This window comes from Engraulis encrasicolus, chromosome 9 (assembly GCF_034702125.1).
Source record: "Engraulis encrasicolus isolate BLACKSEA-1 chromosome 9, IST_EnEncr_1.0, whole genome shotgun sequence".
NCBI classification, from domain to species: Eukaryota; Metazoa; Chordata; class Actinopteri; order Clupeiformes; family Engraulidae; genus Engraulis; species Engraulis encrasicolus.
In genome coordinates this window covers 15,278,279-15,301,298 of record NC_085865.1, presented here as the reverse complement: position 1 = coordinate 15,301,298, position 23,020 = coordinate 15,278,279, and the positions used below count along the sequence as shown (strand labels likewise).

The 23,020-nt window shown below is 40.0% G+C and overlaps 1 protein-coding gene across 1 annotated transcript in view; it reads left to right on the top strand.

Moving 5' to 3' along the window:
• Positions 1-20,129, top strand: part of scn5lab (sodium channel, voltage gated, type V-like, alpha b) — a 120,704-nt gene extending 100,575 nt beyond the window's left edge. Inside the window, 9 exon segments of the mRNA XM_063206665.1 lie at positions 2,395-2,549; positions 7,038-7,211; positions 9,196-9,318; positions 11,413-11,685; positions 12,372-12,425; positions 12,752-12,889; positions 12,984-13,088; positions 13,426-13,696; positions 15,915-20,129. Of these exon segments, the coding sequence (XP_063062735.1) occupies positions 2,395-2,549; positions 7,038-7,211; positions 9,196-9,318; positions 11,413-11,685; positions 12,372-12,425; positions 12,752-12,889; positions 12,984-13,088; positions 13,426-13,696; positions 15,915-17,248 (2,627 nt within the window). The 3' untranslated portion in view covers positions 17,249-20,129.
• The last annotated feature ends 2,891 nt before the right edge of the window (positions 20,130-23,020 follow it).

The window sequence follows — 23,020 nt, the reverse complement described above, 5'->3', positions numbered from 1 at the left end:
CACAACTGCTTGATGTATGCTGAAAGGACATGTTCTGTGTTCACTGTGGTTCCCCGTGTCCTGCAGTTGTGATGCATTTCGCCCTCAGCAACAACAACAGCGAAGTGATAGGGATGAGAGGTGAAAAACTCTTAGTACATTTGAAAATGAATCGCAAAGTTGTTCAAAATGTGCTAACAAGAACAGAAGTCAAGAAAAAAAGAGAAGACATTGAAATGAGATAACAGCATCCTGTTTTGAGCTTGTACTGTAGTTACATTGCTTGGGAAGAGTTGGTTTAGAATGAATAGAATCAGCCGACATCCAACATCTGACCAATATCTGTCAAAGGGAGGGGGATGTTCTCAGTGATGTAGTCTATGTAGAACGCGGGTATATGGAGTATACCCACTTCTAAATTTCAGGGATTTCAGTATACCCACTAAAAATTGATTGATCAATTGTTTTGAATAGCACAAATATATACAGTATACCCACCATAAAAAAGTAGACTACACCACTGGATGTTCTGAAATAAGGGAGGGCGCTAGTACATATTGAAGTCAATGTGTATGACTGTAACAGGAACAAAGGCATTCCATAGTGAAGGTCCGATTTCGAATGATTTGCGATATACGTTACACTGTGAAATGCTGCTGCTTGTGTCTGATAGAGGTATCACACAGCATTATACAACAGGCTGCAAAACATGTTGCACTGAAACTCTTTACTGGCTCGCTGAAATTACATTGCATTAGACTTAGCTGATGCTTCCAAAGCACATTACAGTTAATTTACAGTGTATTGGTTACAGTCCCTGGAGCAATGTGGGCTTAGGTTCCTTGCTCAAGGGCACTTTGGCCACGCGTGTAGGCATGGAGAGAGAGGTAACATCTCACAGCCTGATGGAATGAATATCCCATCCCATTCGGCTTGAAGTTTTGTCAACCTTGCAATCAATTGTTTCGAACAAATCACATTGTAATTGAATTTAAAAGCTTCGTATTTTCAGCTTGACCACATTTCAGCGTTGAATTACTGCTCCATAACACTGCAGAAGGGCTCACTGATCTTCTTTCCTTCATACGGTATCTTACCTTAACATTGATGGCTTTTGATTTCTTATTTGAGGCTGTTAAGTGGCCAAGAAATCGAGAGGGCTCGTTGCAAACACATATTGGGCTCTCCTAAAAGACATGAGGTGTCGTTACAAATTGAGTTGTACATATCCAGTTACCATAGCATATTGGATTTGCAAACAATAACTCAATTTGATACAGAGCTCAGATGCCTATAGTGGAGACACGGTCATGACTGTAGCTGACTGTAATGCAATGTGTAAGCCCTTTGCACAGGGCCTATGTTATAACCTTACTGTCACCAAAATTGTAATGCTTGTGTCTTAATCTGTTACATAATAATCTCTGTAAGGTCATAGCAATGGTGTTGTGATGTAGATGAGTATTTTCAGCAAATAGTGAATAGGCCCGACAGCAACACCCTCTGCACAAAGAGGCAGAATTGGTACACATCTGATCTCTTTTAGATCCATTACTCCTCATTCTGTGGTCTAGCATTTCATTCCATTTGTTACCAAAGAAAGACTTTGCACAATATTTTACTTGAAACTGGCAAAATAAGCTTGATTTCATTTTTTTGCAGTGTACCATTAGCATCAAGCCACAAGCAATCATTGGACGGAATTAAATAGCCGCTTTGCTCTCTGGTGAATTTTACATTAATTTTGAATTGTTTTTTTTTTACTGCATTTGATGATGTTTTATTTGGCACCATAGGCTTCCATTGCTGCACTAAATATGGTTATAATGTCAAACTAGGCATTGCAAACACACAGAGAGAAAAATCCTTTGCATTCTTCTCATATTTCATTATATCAGGGCTTAACTACAGATAAGCAATTTCCTGAAATGTGGTGGACTGTTCCTAAAGCATGGGCTTTCATTCAGATTGGGGCTGTTCTCTCCATTCATCTAGAGGTTGTTTCTGCATCAGCGAGTCGCACCACTCCTGGGGGCAAATATCATGGCCCTTTTTTACTAATACATGTAATACATACTGTATTATATATTTAACCTTGTAGATCTCTAACCCTAACCATGGAACAGTGTTAGTACATACTGTTATGTAGATGGTGGTATGCAGATGGTGTTATATTTTGTATCTTATTAGATTGTAAGAAATTAACTCTTATTGTCACCAAAATTGTAATGACTTAGTCTTGATATGTTACTTAAGGCCCTGGGTAATGTCATAGCAATGTTGTTATGATGAAGTAGAGTGAACGGTCCCACCAGCGTGCCCATTTGCGCCAAGAGGCTACTGAAACGGGAACCTTAAATTATAGATTAGATAAATACCTCATTTATTTCTATTTTGACATATTGTCTTTTTCAGCATGTGTTCGCCAGTTCCAATGTTGTGAGATCAACACGTCCCAGGGCCTGGGCCAGATGTGGTGGACGCTGAGGAAGACTTGTTACCAGATAGTGGAGCACAGCTGGTTCGAGTCCTTTATCATCTTCATGATCCTGCTGAGTAGCGGAGCCCTGGTGAGTACCCTCAAAACGCGTGCGTGTACTGCCCAGATGTTACCTTTTTTCATGTGTACTTTCCACAACCATCAAATTATAAATATTCCTTATGACTGGGGAAATTGCACTTTTCTTACACGAGAAGGTGGATCTTCTCCATGTCTGCCATTTTTAATGTCCAGAAATAGACATTTTTAGCTGGAAAACTTACTGTACTTACGGTCATACTAGTAAATATCAGTATATTATTTAGTAAATATTCATGGAAAGATGAAGTTCACATTTGGCAATAGGCAGCACAATTTCAATGGGCAGCCTATTTGCTACCAAATAGTGGAGCACAGCTGCTTTAGAGTCCTTTATCATGTCCATGATCCTGCTGAGTAGAGAAGCTCTGGTGAGTATCTTCAGAACACGTGTGTGTGTGTGTGTGTGTGTGTGTGTGTGTGTGTGTGTGTGTGTGTGTGTGTGTGTGTGTGTGTGTGTGTGTGTGTGTGTGTGTGTGTGTGTGTGTGTGTGTGTGTGTGTGTATGCGCGCGCGCCTGCATGCCTGCGTTTGTGCGCATGCACGTGTGTGGTTTGTGTGTGCATACATACTTGCATATTCTGCTGAGTAGCGGCGCTCTGGTATCTCCTAAAATGGGCCAGGGCAAGGTGGAGGAGGGGTTCAGTTTACATTACAAAGTAGAGCCATACCATACAAGACCCGATTCAAGAACAATAGATGAAGACCCCTTTCTTTTTTATGTGTGCGTGTGTGAATAATAATAATGATAATAATAATAATAACAATAACAATAATAACAACTAGAAATGCATTCTCACAGAAAATGCTGGAAGCGGGCTTGCCTTTTGGGGCAGAGATGAAACAAAGTACTATTGAGAAAACAAAGCTAAAAGAAATCTTGGAAAAACTCCATCCACCCAGTCAGAAGTTATGGGCCAAACAATTCAGCCATCTTGGATTCAGCCATCTTGAAAGTGTTGTAGCTCTGCGTTTTGGGGATATACTAAATGACATACATGGTATTTTAAGTTGGCTAAGGAACACTGCATATGATATAATTTTGAAAATCAACATGGCTTCGAGCGGGATTAGAACTCACAACCTCCATATCTGTAATCCAACCCCTTTGCCATTGATATTAAATGACATACAATACATGATATTTGAAGTTGGCTAAGGAACACTGCATATGATATCATTTTGAAAATCAACATGGCTTCGACTGGGGTTCGAACCTCCAACCCCCATATCCCTAATTCAGCACATTTGCCATTCATACTAAATGACATACATGGCATTTTAAGTTGGCCAAGGAACACTGCATATGATATAATTTTGAAAGTCAACATGGCTTTGACTGGGATTCGAACCCCCAACCTCCATATCTGTAATCCAGCACATTTGCCATGCATACTAAATGACATACATGGCATTTTAAGTTGGCCAAGGAACACTACATATGATGTAATTTTGAAAATCAACATGGCTTTGACTGGGTTTCGAACCCCCAACCTCAATATCTGTAATTCAGCACATTTGCCATCCATACTAAATGATATACATGGCATTTTAAGTCGGCCAAGGAACGCTGCATATGATATAATTTAGAAAATCAACATGGCTTCAGGTGGGTTTCGAACCCTCAACCTCCATATCTCTAATGCAGCAGCATGCATTACCACTAAGCCAAGCAGCTAATTGTCATGCATAGTCCAGCAAGACTATATTACATTGCATTGCAGAGCTCAACAATAGACTTCTAGAATGCTTGCTCGCACCTGCTCGTTAAGAATGGAATCTTGAGACAGTGACAGTTGAAATGGAATCCTTCACTGGCTGCACCTGTTGTGATTGACTGAAAGACAGTTAGTATTGAGCCTTTAACAGGGGAGAAAATGAGAATGAGTTTTTTGTCTTTACAACATCGTTGTAAAAAAACTAAAAGGAGTTGGCACGTGTCCTTTTCACAGATCGGAGTCATGCTTGTGATCTCTCTAACAGTCTTTGAATGAAGTTTATAGGTTAAAATTTTCAGGCACAAATGGACCTCCGTGTGGGACATGCGCTGATCTCTTGAAAAATGCACTTTTCGAAAGAATGGGATTCTCCATAGAGCCAGGCCTGTTTTTTTTACAAACCTGCCATTTAAAAAGTATTGGGAGTTGGGAGATGAAACTTTCACAATTTGGAGACATCCCATAGAGCTCGCTAACAACGCGTCAAATAAACTTCTAGGTGAAAGTGTTGATGTTTTATGACCGAAAAAGCCTCCTACACTCTAATCTCTAGAGTGGCGGAACTTTGGTTCATGAAGGTTCCACCATAGTTTTCAATGGAGACCCAGGCTTTAACAAAATCGCCAAAAACGGGAAAACGACAAGAGACACGGAGAAGCCTATAACGAGACGCGATCTCCAAGCCGAGCCGGTCGTTTTAGTGTTTGAACGGTGTCTCTATCTCGAAAGGCCTAGGAGGAGATCCATTTTCTATTTTTACTGTCCCCCTGCACAAGAACGATAATAAGAAACAGGACTTAGAGATTACTATAATCGGGCCTTGCTCTGCAAGAGCTCTGCTCTTGCTCCGCAAGCCCGCTTAATAACAATAAGGGGGAAGATAGAAGGTAGAAGAAGAATGGAGGAATAAGAGAAAGACGCATGGAAGAGGAAGAAGACAAAAAGACGGAGCACAGGAACAACTTCTTTTTTTACGTGTAAACACAACATGTGGATTAAAGTAAAAACTCCATTGTGCTCCGACTTCGTAGTTAAATAGTCTCATATAAGTCTGGCTGGTAATCAGTTCTTCCATTGCCTGGTCTTTGCAAATGTAGTTTATCCAAAAACGTACAGCCACATGAGCTGTCTTTGGCATAAACTCATCTTTTCTCCTTTAGCAGGGGGTTTGGAGATGCTTGCCAGTTAAATTACACCACCGCCTGTCTCTCAGGAACAAAGAAAAACTGTTTTCGTTAATAAAAACAGACATTAATAAAAGCCAGCAGATGCCAGGGACTGTTATGGCTCTGGTGAGACAGTCGTTGTGATCGACTGTACATTGTAATTACAAATCCCTTCAACCCTTTCTGAGAGGTTTTGCATAAGGATTTGTCTAGAATCCTGATGATGTCCTGACGCAGATCATGACAGAGCTGAATGGATAAAATGTGTAATTTCCACAAAGCTGTCAGATTTTGAGGCAGGCAGACTGTCTCAGCACTCTGGCATCGCTAGGTCCTCACAGGAATAGGATGCCCCCCTTTTCCAGACAACACAAAGGTCATCGAAACTTGTTTGCCTTCAGATGCCGTGTGGCAGGCTTGCTGTATCCACAGTGGCATTTGGTGGCATTTACCACCCGTAACATTTCTGCAAACAAATGCTCTTTTACAACATAAGGCTGATCTGGCAAGAAAACAGGCCGGCAAAAACAATAATAGAAATTTGCCAGCAAGGCAGAAAGTGCGAGGTCAAGGATGACGAAAAGCTGCTCACCCACCAACGAGTTAATGACCCAGATTGCCACCCTGCTCTGAAGTGTCTGCACATGCATGGGGGCCAGAGCCGGGTTTACTAATAGGTAGACTAGGCAATTTCCTGGGGCCCCACCAAAACTCTTCTCAGGAGGGGCACCCCAACAGTCATCCCCACCATGGTAAATGCCAGCAAAAATAATTCATGAGGCCCCCATTTTTATATTTTGCTGAAGGCCCCCAAATGGGTAGAAGCGCCCCTGCTAAGGGGCAATGACGTACCACAGCTGAGGAGGCCGAGCCAAATCCTGCTGAAATCATCGCAGCTGCACTAACTAATTAGCTATGGGGTCTGAGGATACGAGGATGTGTGCGGTGGTGAACACCCCCCATGTCCAGACCTACAGCACAATGACAAACTATATGAGCAGCAGTTTTTATTTCCAGGGTTAGGCGTCATATTAGGTGTCATAAAAACTACAGCCTTGCACCTCCTGTGATGCATGGCTTTTTGGTAAGGGGTTAAAAGCAGGTATACAGGCTTTTGTAAGAGGGGACTGAAGGACATAAGACATGAAATGAATGAAGGCATGAATGATATGATAAAGAAATGTCTTATGAATGATACCATACCTCTTTTGAGCATGTTTTAAAGTTTTTTCTGTTAGTGTGTTTGTGTCTAGATATTTAGATTTTTTTCTATGCACCAATGAGCATGATCCCTATCAAATGAACCACTTTGCTTCATTTTATAATATAATAATCTATTAACTGTAAAAGATCAGATAATCAGCGATGATGTAAAATTCATTTCTATTCAAATCATTACAAAAGTTTCATCATATCATTGCCTACTGTTAGCAACTACATTCAAAACTAAACACACAGACTGAGACATTTACTTCAGAGATGTTAAAAACGTATGTTGATTTTCAAAATTAGATGATATTGTGGTTTATTTTATACATGTAGATTCTGTCCTTTAAGGAATGTTCATCAAAGCTAACACCGTTGTGTTTTCCGACAGGCATTTGAAGACATTTACATAGAACAAAGAAAAGTGGTCAAAGTCATCCTGGAGTTTGCGGACAAAATTTTTACCTACATCTTCATTTTGGAGATGATCCTGAAGTGGATAGCCTACGGCTTTAAGAAGTACTTCACTAATTACTGGTGCTGGTTGGACTTCCTCATCGTCGATGTAAGTATGATGTCTGACTATGGTAGTTTTCTTTTTTTTTCCAAAATTCTGTTTTTATATTCCAAAAAAAATTATACAATACCAGAAGAAGTTCAACATGAAAAAGGCCCATCCCCCAACCTTTACCTACAACAAACAAACAAAGGTTAAACGTAAACCTGCAATATCCAAATAATATTGGGGGGAAATTCAAATGATAAAAAAAACCAAATCAAAACAAAAAAAAACAAAAGATTTTTGGGTTATAAGAAGGATGTGGTCAATCTTTCTATATGTGATGAAGTAGCCTATTATCTTGTGTGAAAATAAGGTAGATCTTCAAGGTCTTGGTGCCGTGAAAGGCGCAGGCACGCCGGTGCTCAGTGCTCACTCACCGCGCGGCGCACCTTGTGGCAGGCTGTGAAATAGCATGTGAACAGAGGTGCATGGAACGAACGAACAAACACAGAAATCGGGCGATCACATAACCCCCTTGGCAGAGGTAATACATTCACACAATAAAAATGCGTATGTTACTGCGTTCACTAAAACCAACTCCACCATCACCCTGCTGTCATATGTAGAGGCAAAAAAGGGGAGAAATTATGTGAAAGTTTCACATAATTGAAAGTTTCACAGCTTTCAGCCTGTGGTTCAACAGAAAATCAAAAACTTTCAAGAACAACTTAATTTTCATGTTAGATAAAGCTCCATTTGACTCTGCAAGGTTCACCACATCCTTCTTACCTCCCAAAGGCTTCAAGGGGAAGGGGCTCATGGGCTGGCCATCACAGTCTCCTGACATTATCCACACGGCAAACCTCTTGTAGGTGGTGAATCACTCTATGCAGACAGAAGGCAATAGAGCAAGAAGGAGTTTGAGCCAATATTTGCTAAGCAATATTTGAAGGCCAAAAACTGGAAACATGTCATATAGTATGTTTCTAGGGTTGTATGTAACTATAACTGTAGCACATTGCTGCACTGATTAATGCTTCTGCTATACAGCACCATAGTTTGAAATGACTTACATTAGCCTACATTGGACTACAATGGAATTTGCACAAACTTCAGTGTCAAGGTTTGTATGATTAGGCTGGTATTATATGGTGGGCATATACACGAAAATGGTACAGCTCTGTGCACCTGGTAACAAGCCAAAAGAAATGCACGAATCAAGGGTAGGTTTTGTAAGGTTGACCATGTCAAAAAAACATGGCAGGAATGTCAGTAAAAACATGTGTTTGAGTCAGGTTTAATATAACAAATACAGTTCCAAATATTGCAAAACGGCATACATTTGAAGACATCAGTCTTGATTCATTTGACCTAGTAGCTCTGGCAAGTGCCTCACTTTTACAAGGGAGGGTAATTCAGTAAAGTAGTGCTACTGGTTTCCTCTTGCAAAGATGTAGAATTGAAGGCAAACATCTATCTGCATCAAATTAACTAAACATGCTGCCATTTGTTCCACACAGATCTCAGTGATTGGCCTGTTGGCCAGTGCATTCAGTTATGAGCAATTTGGCACCATGCGTGTGCTTAGGACATTCCGAGCTCTGCGGCCGCTACGAGCCGTGTCCCGCTTTGCAGGCATGAGGGTAAGATGCCGACTCAATAACAGTAACATGTAGGGAATGGGTAGCCTTAAATCATGTGATGTTGTTGAAATAATAATAATAATAACATCTGCTGAAACTGTGTCTTTTCCATACACTGTAGGTTGGCGGCGGATAATGGAATTATTGCGTTTTCTTTTCCCCAAACTACCTCATTTTCGCATATTTTTGCTCTCAACAGGAAGTAAATTAATACACCGTTTTTTTTTTCTCCACAGTTGTGTGAAGACAAACGCAAAAAAGATCCTGGTGGCTCTCTGCTATCAAAGCTAACTTTCTTGTGTCCTCTCTCCCAGCCCTGCTCTCCAAATGGGGTTTTGGACGTGTCTTAATGCTGCGCTTGTATTTTCTGCCCCTTTCCCCTGTACTTGTTTGTGTCCCTGTAGGTGTCTTTAGTGAGCCTCGTTGCCCATGCTTTTGGCTATTCTGACTTTGCTGCCATCAAATCACTAAGGACGCTCAGGGCGCTCAGACCTCTGAGGGCACTGTCCAGATTTGAAGGCATGAGGGTAAGGACAACTTTTTGAATGGATTGTTTTCATTGGTACCACCTCATAACAACTTTTTGAATGGAAAAATAAGTATCAATTAAACATCAGTACATTTCCATTTGTTTGCCTGTAGGCATGTGTGTTGCTAGAATCAGAGAATGGAAGAACTAGAGAAATGTAAAACTCAACTGTTGTATTAAACTCAAGGGAAGGTGCACAATGAGCTGATTTCCACAAATGGTGTAATGACACTTTCAGTGTGAGCTGTGCGGTCATCACCCCATTGTATGACATTATTATAGTGCATTCTGTTTCCTGCTGTGTATGAAAAAAACCTTGTTCAGCTCATCAACTTGGTTATAAAACATGGTCGTTTTTCCTACAGCATGTGCAGTTGACATGTTCTACACTACCTTTGCCCCTTCTTCTTACTTACTTACTTACTTACTGCTTAAAGAGCACTTTGCAAACAACAATAACAGCTGATCAAAGTACTGTACAAATAGGGTAATAAATGGATAAAATGAATAATGGTAATTTATATTTTGTATATCTATATAATATAATATATTTTATTCAATAACCCTGGCACTCAGAGGTGTTGATAATGTAATTAATTAAAATGAATATTAAAATTAATATGGTATGCACTACAATAGCAGTAGCCAAGATAAGGGTGCATGATAGATCAACTGTCAAATGTAAATCATATAAGTATGTCCTGATATAATTGTGCAAAGCTTCAGTCGCTTCCTATGAAAGCTTAATATTTGACATGAGTGATCTACACTCTGCTTTGAGCTAATTCTTTATGCTGGTAGTGTTCAAATATTCTTGCCATGCTTGCATCAAAGTGTCAATATACCTGTCACAGTTAACATAGATGTTGGTTCTTTTTGTACTAATCTCTGCTGCTATTCTCACATTTTGGACAGTATTATAGAGTTCCCAAAAAGTGTTTGGAAAGGTCAGCATGTAATATAGTGTGAATTCAATTGAATATCAAGTACCATAATTTGTTTTTTCAGTATTTCAAGTGTTAGAGATACATTGAACACCATGCATAAACACATGTATTCCAGTTTTTTTTTTATTCTTTCAAATTCATGATTTCTTTCACTGGACAAATTGTCTATGTTTATGATGTTCTTACATTTCTTCAGGTGATTTTCTTTTTTTTGTTTTACCTTCAACCAATGTTATCCTCACAACTGCTTTACATCTCAGTGTTACGATGAAACCAATTTTTTCTCTAACCAAATTGTGGTACATTATAGCATAACCCAAATAAATGGCAAATTTGTTTGTAGTTGCTCACTTCATTTGTAATCTGTATGTCAAGCCCCTGACATGTACGTAAGTTGGCTCGAACTGTGTCTCTCCCACTTTAAATTTGCATAGTCTGTAAAATTGTGGCTGAGTCACACGTACTTCCCCCCGCAATGTCCGGTCATAAATCTGGAAAATGAGATTTCGTGTCACGGTGCTTAAGGAGCAGTCTGCCACACACAGCACAGCACAGCATAGCACAGCACAGCACACTCATGCACATGACAGCAAAAGCGCTGTGTCATTCTTAGGAAGGAGACCGTGCAAGTGTCAGGTTTTTTTTTTACTGACTGCCACTTCAGTCTGATTATCCCCTCTCCTACAGTATTTCCAAATTCCATGAAAATCAACACTAATATGCCGTTCTCGGTCTCAGCATTTTTGGTTAAAGCCTGTTGCGATTCAACTTCAACTCCAATCTTAATGATCTTAGCTTGGCTTTAGACTGATTGGTTGCAACTCTTGCGAAATTTGAATTTCAGACTGAATTGGATTGGTAGCTTTCCCTACACCTCGTTCTACTGTAATGTGAATAAATGTGTTTTAGAGGCTACTATCTGCAATAGGATGTGTATAATGTTTTGTTGTTTTTATTTCACTGTAATAATAATCTCAAAGTACTGTGTCCTTGAATGTTTTTCCTGATATCTTCGACAGTACATGTCATGCAAAAAAAAAGAAAAAAGAAAAAGAAAACACAACAAAAGAGAAAACATTGTCATTGTCGAGATGGGTGATGGGTCCGACGTGGATTGTTTAAATTTGTATTTCCATGGTGACTAGGTGGTGGTCAACGCTCTGATTGGGGCCATTCCGTCCATCATGAACGTGCTGCTGGTGTGTCTCATCTTCTGGCTCATCTTCAGCATCATGGGCGTCAACCTGTTTGCTGGCAAGTTCGGCCGCTGTGTCAACCAAATGGGGTACATCTACAATGTCACGGACATCAACAACAAGACCCAGTGCTTGGCCAAGAACGATGTGCAGTATTACTGGACCAAGGTGAAAGTCAACTTCGATAATGTGGGTGCTGGATACCTCGCTTTGCTTCAAGTGGTGAGTTTGATGGCCCTCCTACTCACTCTGCTTGAGACTTTTCTTCTTCCTCCTCTTAAGTTTTATTTTTTTCCCTCGTTGCTGCCCACCTTGGCGCCACCAAATCAATCAAGTTGGCAGAACTTATTTTTAGAAATCACCATGACCATTATGTCGAGTTTTGTACTCAGCAAGAGTGCACGCGTCATTCTTCACTTAAACTTGTTGGTGCAGTTGCCTGGCAACAAGTCACTTAGCTCTTTCCATCACTTTCTTCTGACTTCACTCAATATAAACCTTTAATTTGCATCCAGAAGTCAGCCCTCGGCCATTCACAAAAGGCTACAATTACCAGTAACTAAGGTAAAATCCTCACTGCAGTGATTTCTTGGTGATGAAAGCTGACTTGTTTTTGAAGTAGAACTCGCAACTCTATATTCTACTACATTTGGCCTGATGACCAGTCGTATTTCTATCTTTCTTGTCCGCTTTATATCAACATATCTTTCAGAACATCTCTCTTATCTGTAAGATGTGTACAACATGAAAGAGAAACAAGTATGGTGTATGTGAATTTGTGCAACACAAAATCATTTCAGTTCAATCATTTCTACAGTGTATCTGATATCCCATCAGGCACAATTGTGATGTAAATAATATATCTGATGTTATATGTCTGCATGTTTTTGTTTTTGTTTAATTCTCAGGCTACCTTTAAAGGTTGGATGGACATCATGTATGCAGCAGTGGATTCACGTGCAGTTAGTATAAATCTATTCCCTTTTTTATGCCCCATGCACCTGCAAATGCAATATATTTGTGTTATATTAATACTGTATCATCATAATGTGATGTCAAAGACACAATGTCATTCAGCTGGAGACAATCTACCATCAGCCCAAATTCAGGGTCAGAGTGAAGTCAGTAAACAGTAAACAGTAAACAAAATTGAACAGACTTTCATTAAAAAACACTGCAGGTAAACATTTTAAACTGTGACTGGAAAAATAGATGGCCATTTTATTACGTACACTTCCATTGGTTTAGACATTAGACATTTATTTACATTTTATTTCTGTTTTTTTAGGTGAATGAACAGCCAATCAAGGAGGTGAACTTGTACATGTACCTGTACTTTGTGATTTTCATCATATTTGGCTCATTCTTCACGTTGAATCTCTTCATCGGTGTCATCATTGACAATTTCAACCAACAGAAAAGAAAGATAAGTATTAAAGCCAGCATTGCTTCCAAGTAAACTACATATTTTATCAGTGCATACGACCAAATAACAGTGAGGGATGTGTGTGTGTCTCCACTTAGGAGGGGAGGACATCTTCATGACTGAAGAACAAAAAAAATACTACAATGCCATGAAAAAGCTTGGGTCCAAAAAGCCTCAAAAGCCGATCCCACGGCCTGTGGTAAGCACTAACTAAAGAAATGAAAACGGTTGTAGCCAAGTCAACTAGACGAACACACCTTGCAGCAGAAAAATACATTTTCCTGGCAAATTAAAGGATGATAAATGGCTTAACACATCCCAAATAAAAAACAATATGTACAAATTACTAGTGATGTTGGCTTTATGTAACAGACAGGCCAGTTTCCAGTAATGTGATGTAATGTCATGTAAAAATGTAGATATGAATGCACATTTTGCCGGGTTTACCAAGACAGATTTATCTTTTCTATAATGCACTAATATCCTGTGGGGTTAATAAAGTCACTCTACTCTACTCCACTATCTCAACTCCACAGAACCCAGTGCAATGTTTCTTCTTTGACCTGGTGTCAAAACAAGCCTTCGACATCCTGATCATGATGCTCATCCTGCTGAACATGCTGACGATGATGGTGGAGACAGATGAGCAGTCTGCCAGGATGGAGGAGATCCTGTACAACATCAACTTGGCCTTCATCATCATCTTCACCACAGAGTGCATCATCAAGATCATTGCCCTCCGTTGCCATTTCTTTAAGATTGGCTGGAACATTTTTGACTTTGTAGTGGTCATCCTCTCCATTGTAGGTAAGTGTTTCATTAAAGGAGAATTCCTGTCAATTTCAACATGCAGCTGTATTGCTCACGTCACCCTTGACTTGTCAGTAACCGACGAGTCTGCTTTTTTTCCTGGCCATTCAAATGGGACATGGTTAGTTTATATTTTCTTAAAGAAAGAAAAGCGTATTTGTATTAAATACATTTTGGAATAGTATTTGGAGTAGGCCTATGGTACGATGCTTTTTAAAAATTGTAAGCAAACCATGTCCCTATTTGAATGGCCAGGATCTCTGAAATGGTTAAACAAAAAAAATGTATTGTTGAGTATTGATAGTCAAGGGTAGTGTGAGCATGTTAACATTGGCAGCAATTCTCCTTCACTTGCTTTGAACGGAATGACCCTGCTCAGCATTATATTTTGGTGGATTCAGGCAACTTCACCAACCATTGTTCCAAAATCTCGGTGGAAATTGGAACCATTGTTCCAAAAAACATGTGGATAAAAATTATCCAAAAAGACTCCATTGTGACAGACATTTTTAAAACCAGAGTTTTGACATGCACATTCTAAACAAGATGCCAAAACAATGTGTTTAATATATATATATATATCTGTATATGTGTACACAGCTTCTAAGTGTGCTTTCTCAGATAATGACCGTGTTGTTCCAAAATTCTGTCGAGCAGAAAATGGTCAATCAGCAATTAATGGCTGAAAGTGAGACCTAGGTTTTAAAATTCAAATGATTCACCCAACTCAAAGTAAACAAAGTCCTGATTTAATGAAGGGTAAGTGAACAAGCCTGATCACTCAGGATATTGGTATCAGCTCCATGTAAGTAAATGTACATAAAAAACAGCACACGATATTAGTGGTATGGTGATAGAGGCATTCAATTAAAGTGTAGTGCCTTTTAGGCAAATGCTCTTGAACCTGGTACAGAATTTAGTTTGAAAAGTGTGCCAACATTGAAGCATTTTGCACTTCAACTGGGTGGTCTACTGAAAGGTTGGAAAGAATATGGTGGTGTTTTACTGTATACAAGGATGGATTACTGTACGGGCCTACTGGGCCCAAGCCCAGGGCCCTAATAACCAAGGAAGCCTTGAGGCCCAAGCCTCTATAGTTCAATTCTCACATTGCTTTTAATATTACACTTCTAACAACTGTATTTTCGCTTTTTTTTTTCAGGGAACAAACTCCCCAAACAATGTAGTCTCTAACAACGTAGCCCCCAACAATGTAGGGCCTAAAACCCTGAATCTTATTGGAAATTAGCAACCCGAATGGAGGGGGTCCTTCTTTTCTGTCTGACCCTGGGGCCCGTGGAGTCATAATCCGTCCTTGACTGTATACAGTTGCTTTACCCACCTCCAGCCGGGGTTGTAATATAATTTGAACTGCTGTTCAGGAGCACCTACTGGATGTAGGAGGACCATTCAAAAGCTATTATAATATTGTTATATGATTCATAGTGGCAATAGGGTTAAAGAAACGCTGACAATGCCCAAGTGCCAATATCACAACTCATCCATCTTGTTTTTCTTGTGTTATAGCTCTAGCCTTCAGTCCGCATACCCTTGACTTGAATGATCAAGGTCTTAATGTCCACATCTAGTAATACAGGCTTCCATCATGTGTTGTTTGCTCCACCGTCACATGCTTTAGAACATATAGCCTAGATACGTATGTTGGTTATGGCCCTGATCGGGAAATGGCACTGGCAAAGAGTTATTGCACAGTTGTAGTAGCCTTGCCTGACCAATGATGCCTCAGTTAGGGTGAAGGTAATCGTGGCAATATGGTCTGTCAGTCTGGTTGACTGGATAGTGATTGACATTTGAAGCTGACTACTCTTCAGCGTGGGGGCTGGACCATTGATGAATAGCCCCAGGAAGGCTGGTGTGCACCATCTTTTAGACCAGCTGGGTTGGGGAATTGATGGGGCATTTCAGTGTACTTGTGGACACACACGCTGGAGTATCATGTAGATATGCTGTACGTGCATCATATATAACCACTACCTCATATTCTGTTCCTCTTTTCCTGTTGGCTCACCATTCTGCCTGTACAACATCTGAAAGATACTTTTATATGTTTGTTATATTGGTGCTTTTACATAAGGACCATTTCTCTCACATGAACAAGTGGAATTTGTAAGATAGTGGGTACTTTATAAGATAAGAATTTGTAAAATATAGAGTAATAAAAGTAACACCTTTGTTTCGTTGCATTCTTTTTCAGGTATTGTCCTTGCTGACATAATTGAGAAATACTTCGTTTCGCCGACCCTTTTCCGAGTCATTCGACTGGCCAGAATTGGACGGATTCTACGGTTAATTCGGGGAGCCAAAGGAATAAGGACGTTACTCTTTGCCTTAATGATGTCCCTGCCAGCTCTGTTCAACATTGGGCTCCTCCTCTTCCTCGTCATGTTCATCTACGCCATCTTTGGGATGGCCAATTTTGCCTACGTGAAGAAGCAGGACGGTATCGACGACATGTTCAACTTTGAGACGTTTGGAAACAGCATGCTGTGCTTGTTCCAGATCACCACGTCAGCTGGCTGGGACGGGCTGCTGAGCCCCATCCTGAACAACTTGCCCGAGGAGTGCGATGCCAACATTCCACACACAGGCACCAACGCCAGGGGCAACTGTGGGAACCCTTCAGTCGGGATCACCTTTTTTGTCACCTACATCATCATTTCTTTCCTCATTGTGGTCAACATGTACATAGCCATAATCCTCGAGAACTTTAGCGTGGCCACGGAGGAGAGCACAGAGCCACTGAGCGAGGACGACTTTGAGATGTTCTACGAGGTGTGGGAGAAGTTTGATCCCGAGGCCACGCAGTTCATTGAATACTCCAAGCTCTCTGACTTTGCGGACACTCTGTCCGAGCCGCTGCGCATTGCCAAGCCCAACAAGATCAAACTCATCTCCATGGACTTGCCCATGGTGAGCGGCGACAAGATTCACTGCCTAGACATCCTGTTTGCCTTCACGAAGCGCGTGCTGGGCGAGTCGGGCGAAATGGACGCTCTGAAGCAACAGATGGAGGAGAAGTTCATGATGGCGAACCCGTCCAAGATCTCCTACGAGCCCATCACCACTACCCTGCGGCGCAAGCAGGAGGACGTCTCGGCCACTATCATCCAACGGTGTTACAGGAGACACCTGGTTCGGAGACAGGTGAAACAAGCGTCTTTCCTCTATCGGCAGATTAACACTATGGCCAGCACAGAGGGGGGTGTCTCCAAAGACGACAGCCTTGCTCCTCCTGAGAAGGAGGGACTGATTGCCTCCATGATGAAAGAGAACTATGCGCCTGATGTGGAGCTTCTAGAGACTCTGTCCTCCACCTCCTCGCCGCCCTCTTATGACAGTGTGACGAGGGCAACGAGCGACGTTTTCCAATCTTTATTACCAGAGACCAGGGAGACTGACCTGAGGGCAACGAGAGACGTTTTCCAATCTTTATTACCTGAGGCCAGGGAGAGTGACCTGAGCAACCGTTACCCTTCCCCAGACAGAGACCACAATTTTTTGTGTAACATTGAAGAAGTCCACATTTAATTCATGTCATTTGTTTGTTTTGTTTACTGAATGTACTTAGAGGTCATAGGACAACACTTATTTCTGTCTTGACATGATGGTGTATCAAAACTGCAGGGTTCTCAGTGATTTTTCAGATTTCAGTTTTTTTCTTGAGAGCAATATGATTACTCACAAGAAAAAATACCACATACACATGTAAACTACTACGCCATTTAGAAGTAGTCCTTATGGCCCTGTTCATGTCAATCCTAAGTTTATATGCATGAAGGACTTCTGCAGGGTCGTCATCTTTATATCACTAGTGGTACTCTCTTACTAGACTGAGATATACAGTTTATCAAATTATGCCTGAATGAGTACTTAAAGGTCTTAGTTATAATGGTGTTATTCCTCCAAATAACAGCTATAAATTAGGCAAAAGATAAGGGAATATCACTATGGTAGTATATCAGTGTCTAATTATCAGTCATTCAATCATAGGATGATTATGGTTCATGTTATTTTTGATATTTTTACTTTGTACTTTTATTGCCACTACTCATTTTGAGTAGGCAACAAAAGCATTGAATACTACTGTACTACACCATCATAAAACGGAAGGACAGGTAACAAAAAAAACAAGAACATGACTTGAGCTGTTTTTGCACAAGTGCAATTTCAGTTTACACACACAATTTTTTCCCTTTACATCAGTTGTTTATCAGTAACCTGATCTAAATTACAGAGTAGTAAATACGATCAGTGTAAATGACAATCAAGCCACTTTGATAATAGTTTCTTGATTCAATTAACACATTGGGATGTGTGTAGCCATTGTTGCAACTTTATTTTAGAGAGCGGGTCATTTCACGCCAATTGCACAAATCTCAATGCACTTGCGTCTGAAAATATTCTGAAAATATTCTGAAAATATTACTGGGTGTACCTTAGAAATCCAAGAGAACGGATTGATATTTTCTTTTAAGTGAATTGGTATCCTTTCCAAGTTTACCATCCAATTCATAGGGGGAGGGGTGTCAATTTTGTTCAGCCATTGCTTTTCTGCAAAAATTCTGAAGCCTGTAGCGTAAGAGCAGTACAATAGAGAAGGCTTACATTTGACATGCTGGCAAAAGTTCATATTTGTTCATACATCTCACAGGGGTCCACCAAAGTTGATAAACATTTGCTGTGCTCTGTTTTGGCCTTCAGAAGACATTAAATGTCTCAACATTTACCGGTAATAGGCCTACATTCTTCTCAACACAGTAGGTGCTTGGTGTTTTGGTCTTAGATTTGTGGAAACACTTTCATAATAGTCATCATAGAAGTTCAGTCATGGTCTCAATAGGAGACTTCTCAAATGTCGAAAAATAATTTTCAATCTCATTTTCAGATAACTCAAATACCTTGTGGGAATGTACCGTCCCTCTATATAAAAGGTTGGTAACTTGGAAAGGGTACCATTTCAGAAGGAGACTTCAGTCCTTCTTCTTGAATCTCTTTGGAATATACAGTAATATTAGTCAAATATTTCAGACGTGAGAAGTGTGTGGAGATTTTTTTTGATTACCGTGGAATGACCCATACACATTTTGTTTTCATTTTGCTTAAGCAAAATTATTTAGCCTTTGCAATAGTTTTTTTGCACATTTTGACTGCATCCTTCTTGGTCAAAATACTCAAGTTGTTATTTTGTCCTACTGTATTTTGCACACACCCAGCTCAGCAATAATTTGCTACTTCTTAGTTTGTAAAACAATTTTAAAAATAAGTGTCAAAGTTTATATTGTATTGGCGTCATCTCTCTGAACAATTTGTTTGTCGCCACTATGGCTCTATACCAGGGATGTCAAACTCAGGCCCGGGGGCCAAATTTGGCCCGCGGAGCCATTTTATTTGGCCCGCGAGATCATTTCAAATGTGTATTACAGGTGGCCCTCATACACCACAACTGTGTAGTTTATTAAGAGTTGAACATGAAAATGCTTATATCACAGGAATGGGTGGGTGGGCCCAGGCCATTGCAGCTCACACTCAAATTCAACAGAATATGTGCAGGCACATTTGAACTATTTGGTTGAATTTAAACATGAGCAATTTTTGTCCATTTTTGTTACAAAAAATATATATATTGAGTTTGGCCCGCGACTTCGCTCCAGCTTTTGATTTTGGCCCTCTGAGGATTTGAGTTTGACACCCCTACTCTATACTCTTTACTGGTTACAGCACATCTGTTTTTTATATCTCAGAGTCAATTTTAAGGATGGGATCTTGGATGTATCTTTCAAGATAGGATTGTAGGAATGTTGAAGGGCTGTCTTCTGTAGCAATAGACCCAGTGTGTGCCTGCTAGAAATCTTATCCTCTGTATCCATCTTTGTTCATTACTACAAGCCCAGCTTTCTCACCATAAAAAGCCATCATAGACAAGCTGTTCCCAATGTTTTTTTTGTTATATTTTTGAGAGTTTATGATTGACCTCTACTCATTCTAAAGCACATTTAGACATAATGGTTCAGAACCCACACATTACTATGAAGAACTTTAAGCAACACTATGTATTTTTTAACAACCTCTAAATCTTTTCAACTAATTTTCTTCCTTAAGCAGCAGTAAGTTCACATGGAAGAGATGGCTGATTCTCAATAGTTTTGAATGATGAGTTTTTTTAGGTGTGCATGTACTAGCACAAAGGTAAGGTGCACCCAAGATTTAAGTGTGCCAATTTGAAGATGGCCTCCTACAAACTCCAACTCTGTTGAAGTTGGAACACCAGGTAAATTGTTAATTGGGGGTTGTGAATGTCTACCATCATGCATATGCATACCTGCATATCATGCACATACCTGTCCGTAGCCAATCACAGCTGAATGCTATTCTTCTTCTAAATTAAACTTTGAACCTAAACTCTGTCCAAAACTTGCCATCTATCCCCATTCTGTGACTGCCCACGAAAACGTTTTTCAGCATGGTTTCCAGGCTGCCCCGCAGTTTGTAATTGAGAGCCCAAGAGAACATAGGAATTCCCAGGCTGTAGGTAACAGGTGGAAATGAGAGGTAATCACCAACATATTCCCTACAGTTTCATCATCAGCTTATGAGGTCTTGTGCACATTAAGTTGAATAAATATAAATATCCCTATCCATAGTTACAACGATCATTTTTATCGTTTTTAGAATGCTCTGCCTTTAGCCATCCGGGCATTTCAGATGTCTCTACTTCAGCTCTGCCTGCTTCAGAAAGTCCTTTAAAAATATATATTTTCAGAGAATTTTCCTTATAGATGTGATTGGAATGCATAAACGGGCACATTATTGTGCATATGTATCCACCTTAGTGTGTGCAAGGCCTAAAATGACATCCGTGCACATTTAATGATGTAAGCCCTCCTCCTCCACTCAAGGGTCTCATGTTTGACTTTTAATTCTGGAAAAATTCAATTTTATTCCAAATAAAAACGAATTCTGCTTTGAAACAATGATGTAAATATTTAATTTAATACTTAATCTGAAATGTAAATTTATTCAGAAGTCCACATTAAGTGGGTGGTTTATTCGGTTTTTATTTTTGAATGACTATTCCTTTAACATGCTTTATTCCACTTAAAAATGTCTGTTCCCCACATGCTCATTGTCATGCGATAATTCAAGAGGCAATGATACAGACACAAGCCTACATCTAATTGGACGAGCGTGAACTAACATTATGCCAACATATTGTGAACGACTACAGTAGGTGTTTTCTAAAACATCAATGTCTGCATCTACCTGTCTGGTATGTGTTTTCCTAAAATGATGTTGGCAACTTCCTCAGCAATATATACTTGGTTTGAACAATGGACTAATGACACTGGAATTCCCAAAAGCCATACGGTACTTCAACAATTCAGTGCAATTTGTAGTGTATACAAATGTTGTTAGTCTGATGCATCATTTCATGACACAGGCATTTCCCAACAGCAACATTTTGGACAAAGTCCAAAGCATCAGAACTGACATCACGAACCTGTCAAGTTTGAATAACGAGCCTGAACCTGATGATGATAGACCATGGTTTGGGTAGTGGGTGCATGTCAACACTACATGGCCTTGCCTTGACTCTTGGCCCCTGGGATGTGGTGGTCTGACCTCCCCGTGCCTGTGGAGCGTGTTCCAGGGGATCAGAAGCACACTGCCTCATGAATCTCCCTGTTGGAGATTGGTCAAGAAGACAAGTGACACACACGAAGGTAATCTGCTGTCATACACCATAACACAGTTCAGTATGTAACCTATAGACATACACCACATTACCAAAAGTATTCGCTAAAATGCCTTGGCTCACATGTGAACATGTGAAATGCCATCCCATTCCTCACCCATAGAGTTCAATATGATGTTGGTCCACCTTTTGCAAAAAACAAAACAAAAAAACAAAAAAAACATCACAGCAGATCTTAAGATATACAGGTGGCATTGCATTTTTCAAAATGGGAGGATATGTGATGTATTAAAGGTTTTTTTCCAGTTTGGAAGGAGCTAACATTTGTATTGCTTTGTAGATACAAGGGTTCCCCAGTGTAAACCTTATAGCCCTTCTCTTTCATATTGAACTTAACCATTCGGCCATTAGCGAAGAGCCATAAATCAAACACGTGGTAATGAGAGCCTATCACTCAGGTCATCAGGCCTAGACTAAAAACTGCTTCGATCAGTACAAGGTTGCACTGTTTTGTATAGCAATAATGACATTGTCTAGAGAAGGATAAAGCAGGTGACAGAAAATGTAAGTTTTTAACATTTGGATGAAATAAGTGACTGCCCCAATCTATTCCCTGCAATGTCAGACCATGTCGTGTTTCATTAGTGGGTTAGTGGGTTAATGGTGCATTGTGGCATGTTGGTTTAGTGCTGAGTTGGGTTTCAGCCCTGTATGGTTAACTAGGCCTGTGTTGTCATATTACTAATGACTTATGAGAGGGGCTCCTTGTACATATTGCAATTCAGCTTGTTTTATAAAAAGGTCTGTGTTTAGATTTTTTTTTAGAAAATATCAATTGAAGAGAAGGAAATCAGAATTGTAAAAATGACATTTGTTTTTTTTGCTTTCAATTACAGTCGGCCTATGTCATGACTAGAAATAATCTATAGTCTAGCTAAACCAGAGATATTCTATTCTATAGAGATATGCCAACATAATAGGTTTCTATGGGCACCTAACGCGACCAGGTTCCGGTCTGCCTAAAGGGGCGTGTCATAATGCTCCTACAATGAATAGATCAGTCCTTAGGTCTGCCTAGGTCTGCCTAAGGGGGGCCATAATAGAACCAGGAAACAATGGGCCAATGGAATCTCTCTCTCTCTACTCTCTCTGGCTAAACTGAGATAGACCTGACACCTAAATTAAATTGGTTTGTGCAATAACATTCCGTTCTAGAACAAAACATTTCATGAGGACACATGCTGTGCTGTGCGAAAGTGTTTGCCCCCTTACTGATTTTTTTCTTCTTTTTAGGCACATTTGGCACAATTAACATTTTCAGATCACTAAACAAATGTAAACATTAAACAAGGATAACCCAAGTAAACATAAAATGCAGTTTTTCGGTGATAATTTCATTTGTAAAGAGAAAAAATGCCATCCAAACCTGCATGAGCCTGTGTGAAACATTAATTGCCCTCCTTGTTAAATGAGGAGGTATCTGTGATTAATCATATGAGAGTGTAGTATTCAACTGACTTATATTTCACAACGGCCCAAGTCTGGCTGCTACCAGACCTTTCAAATCAAGAGATAATTTTTGCAGTTTTTAACCTGGAGTCTCGCTG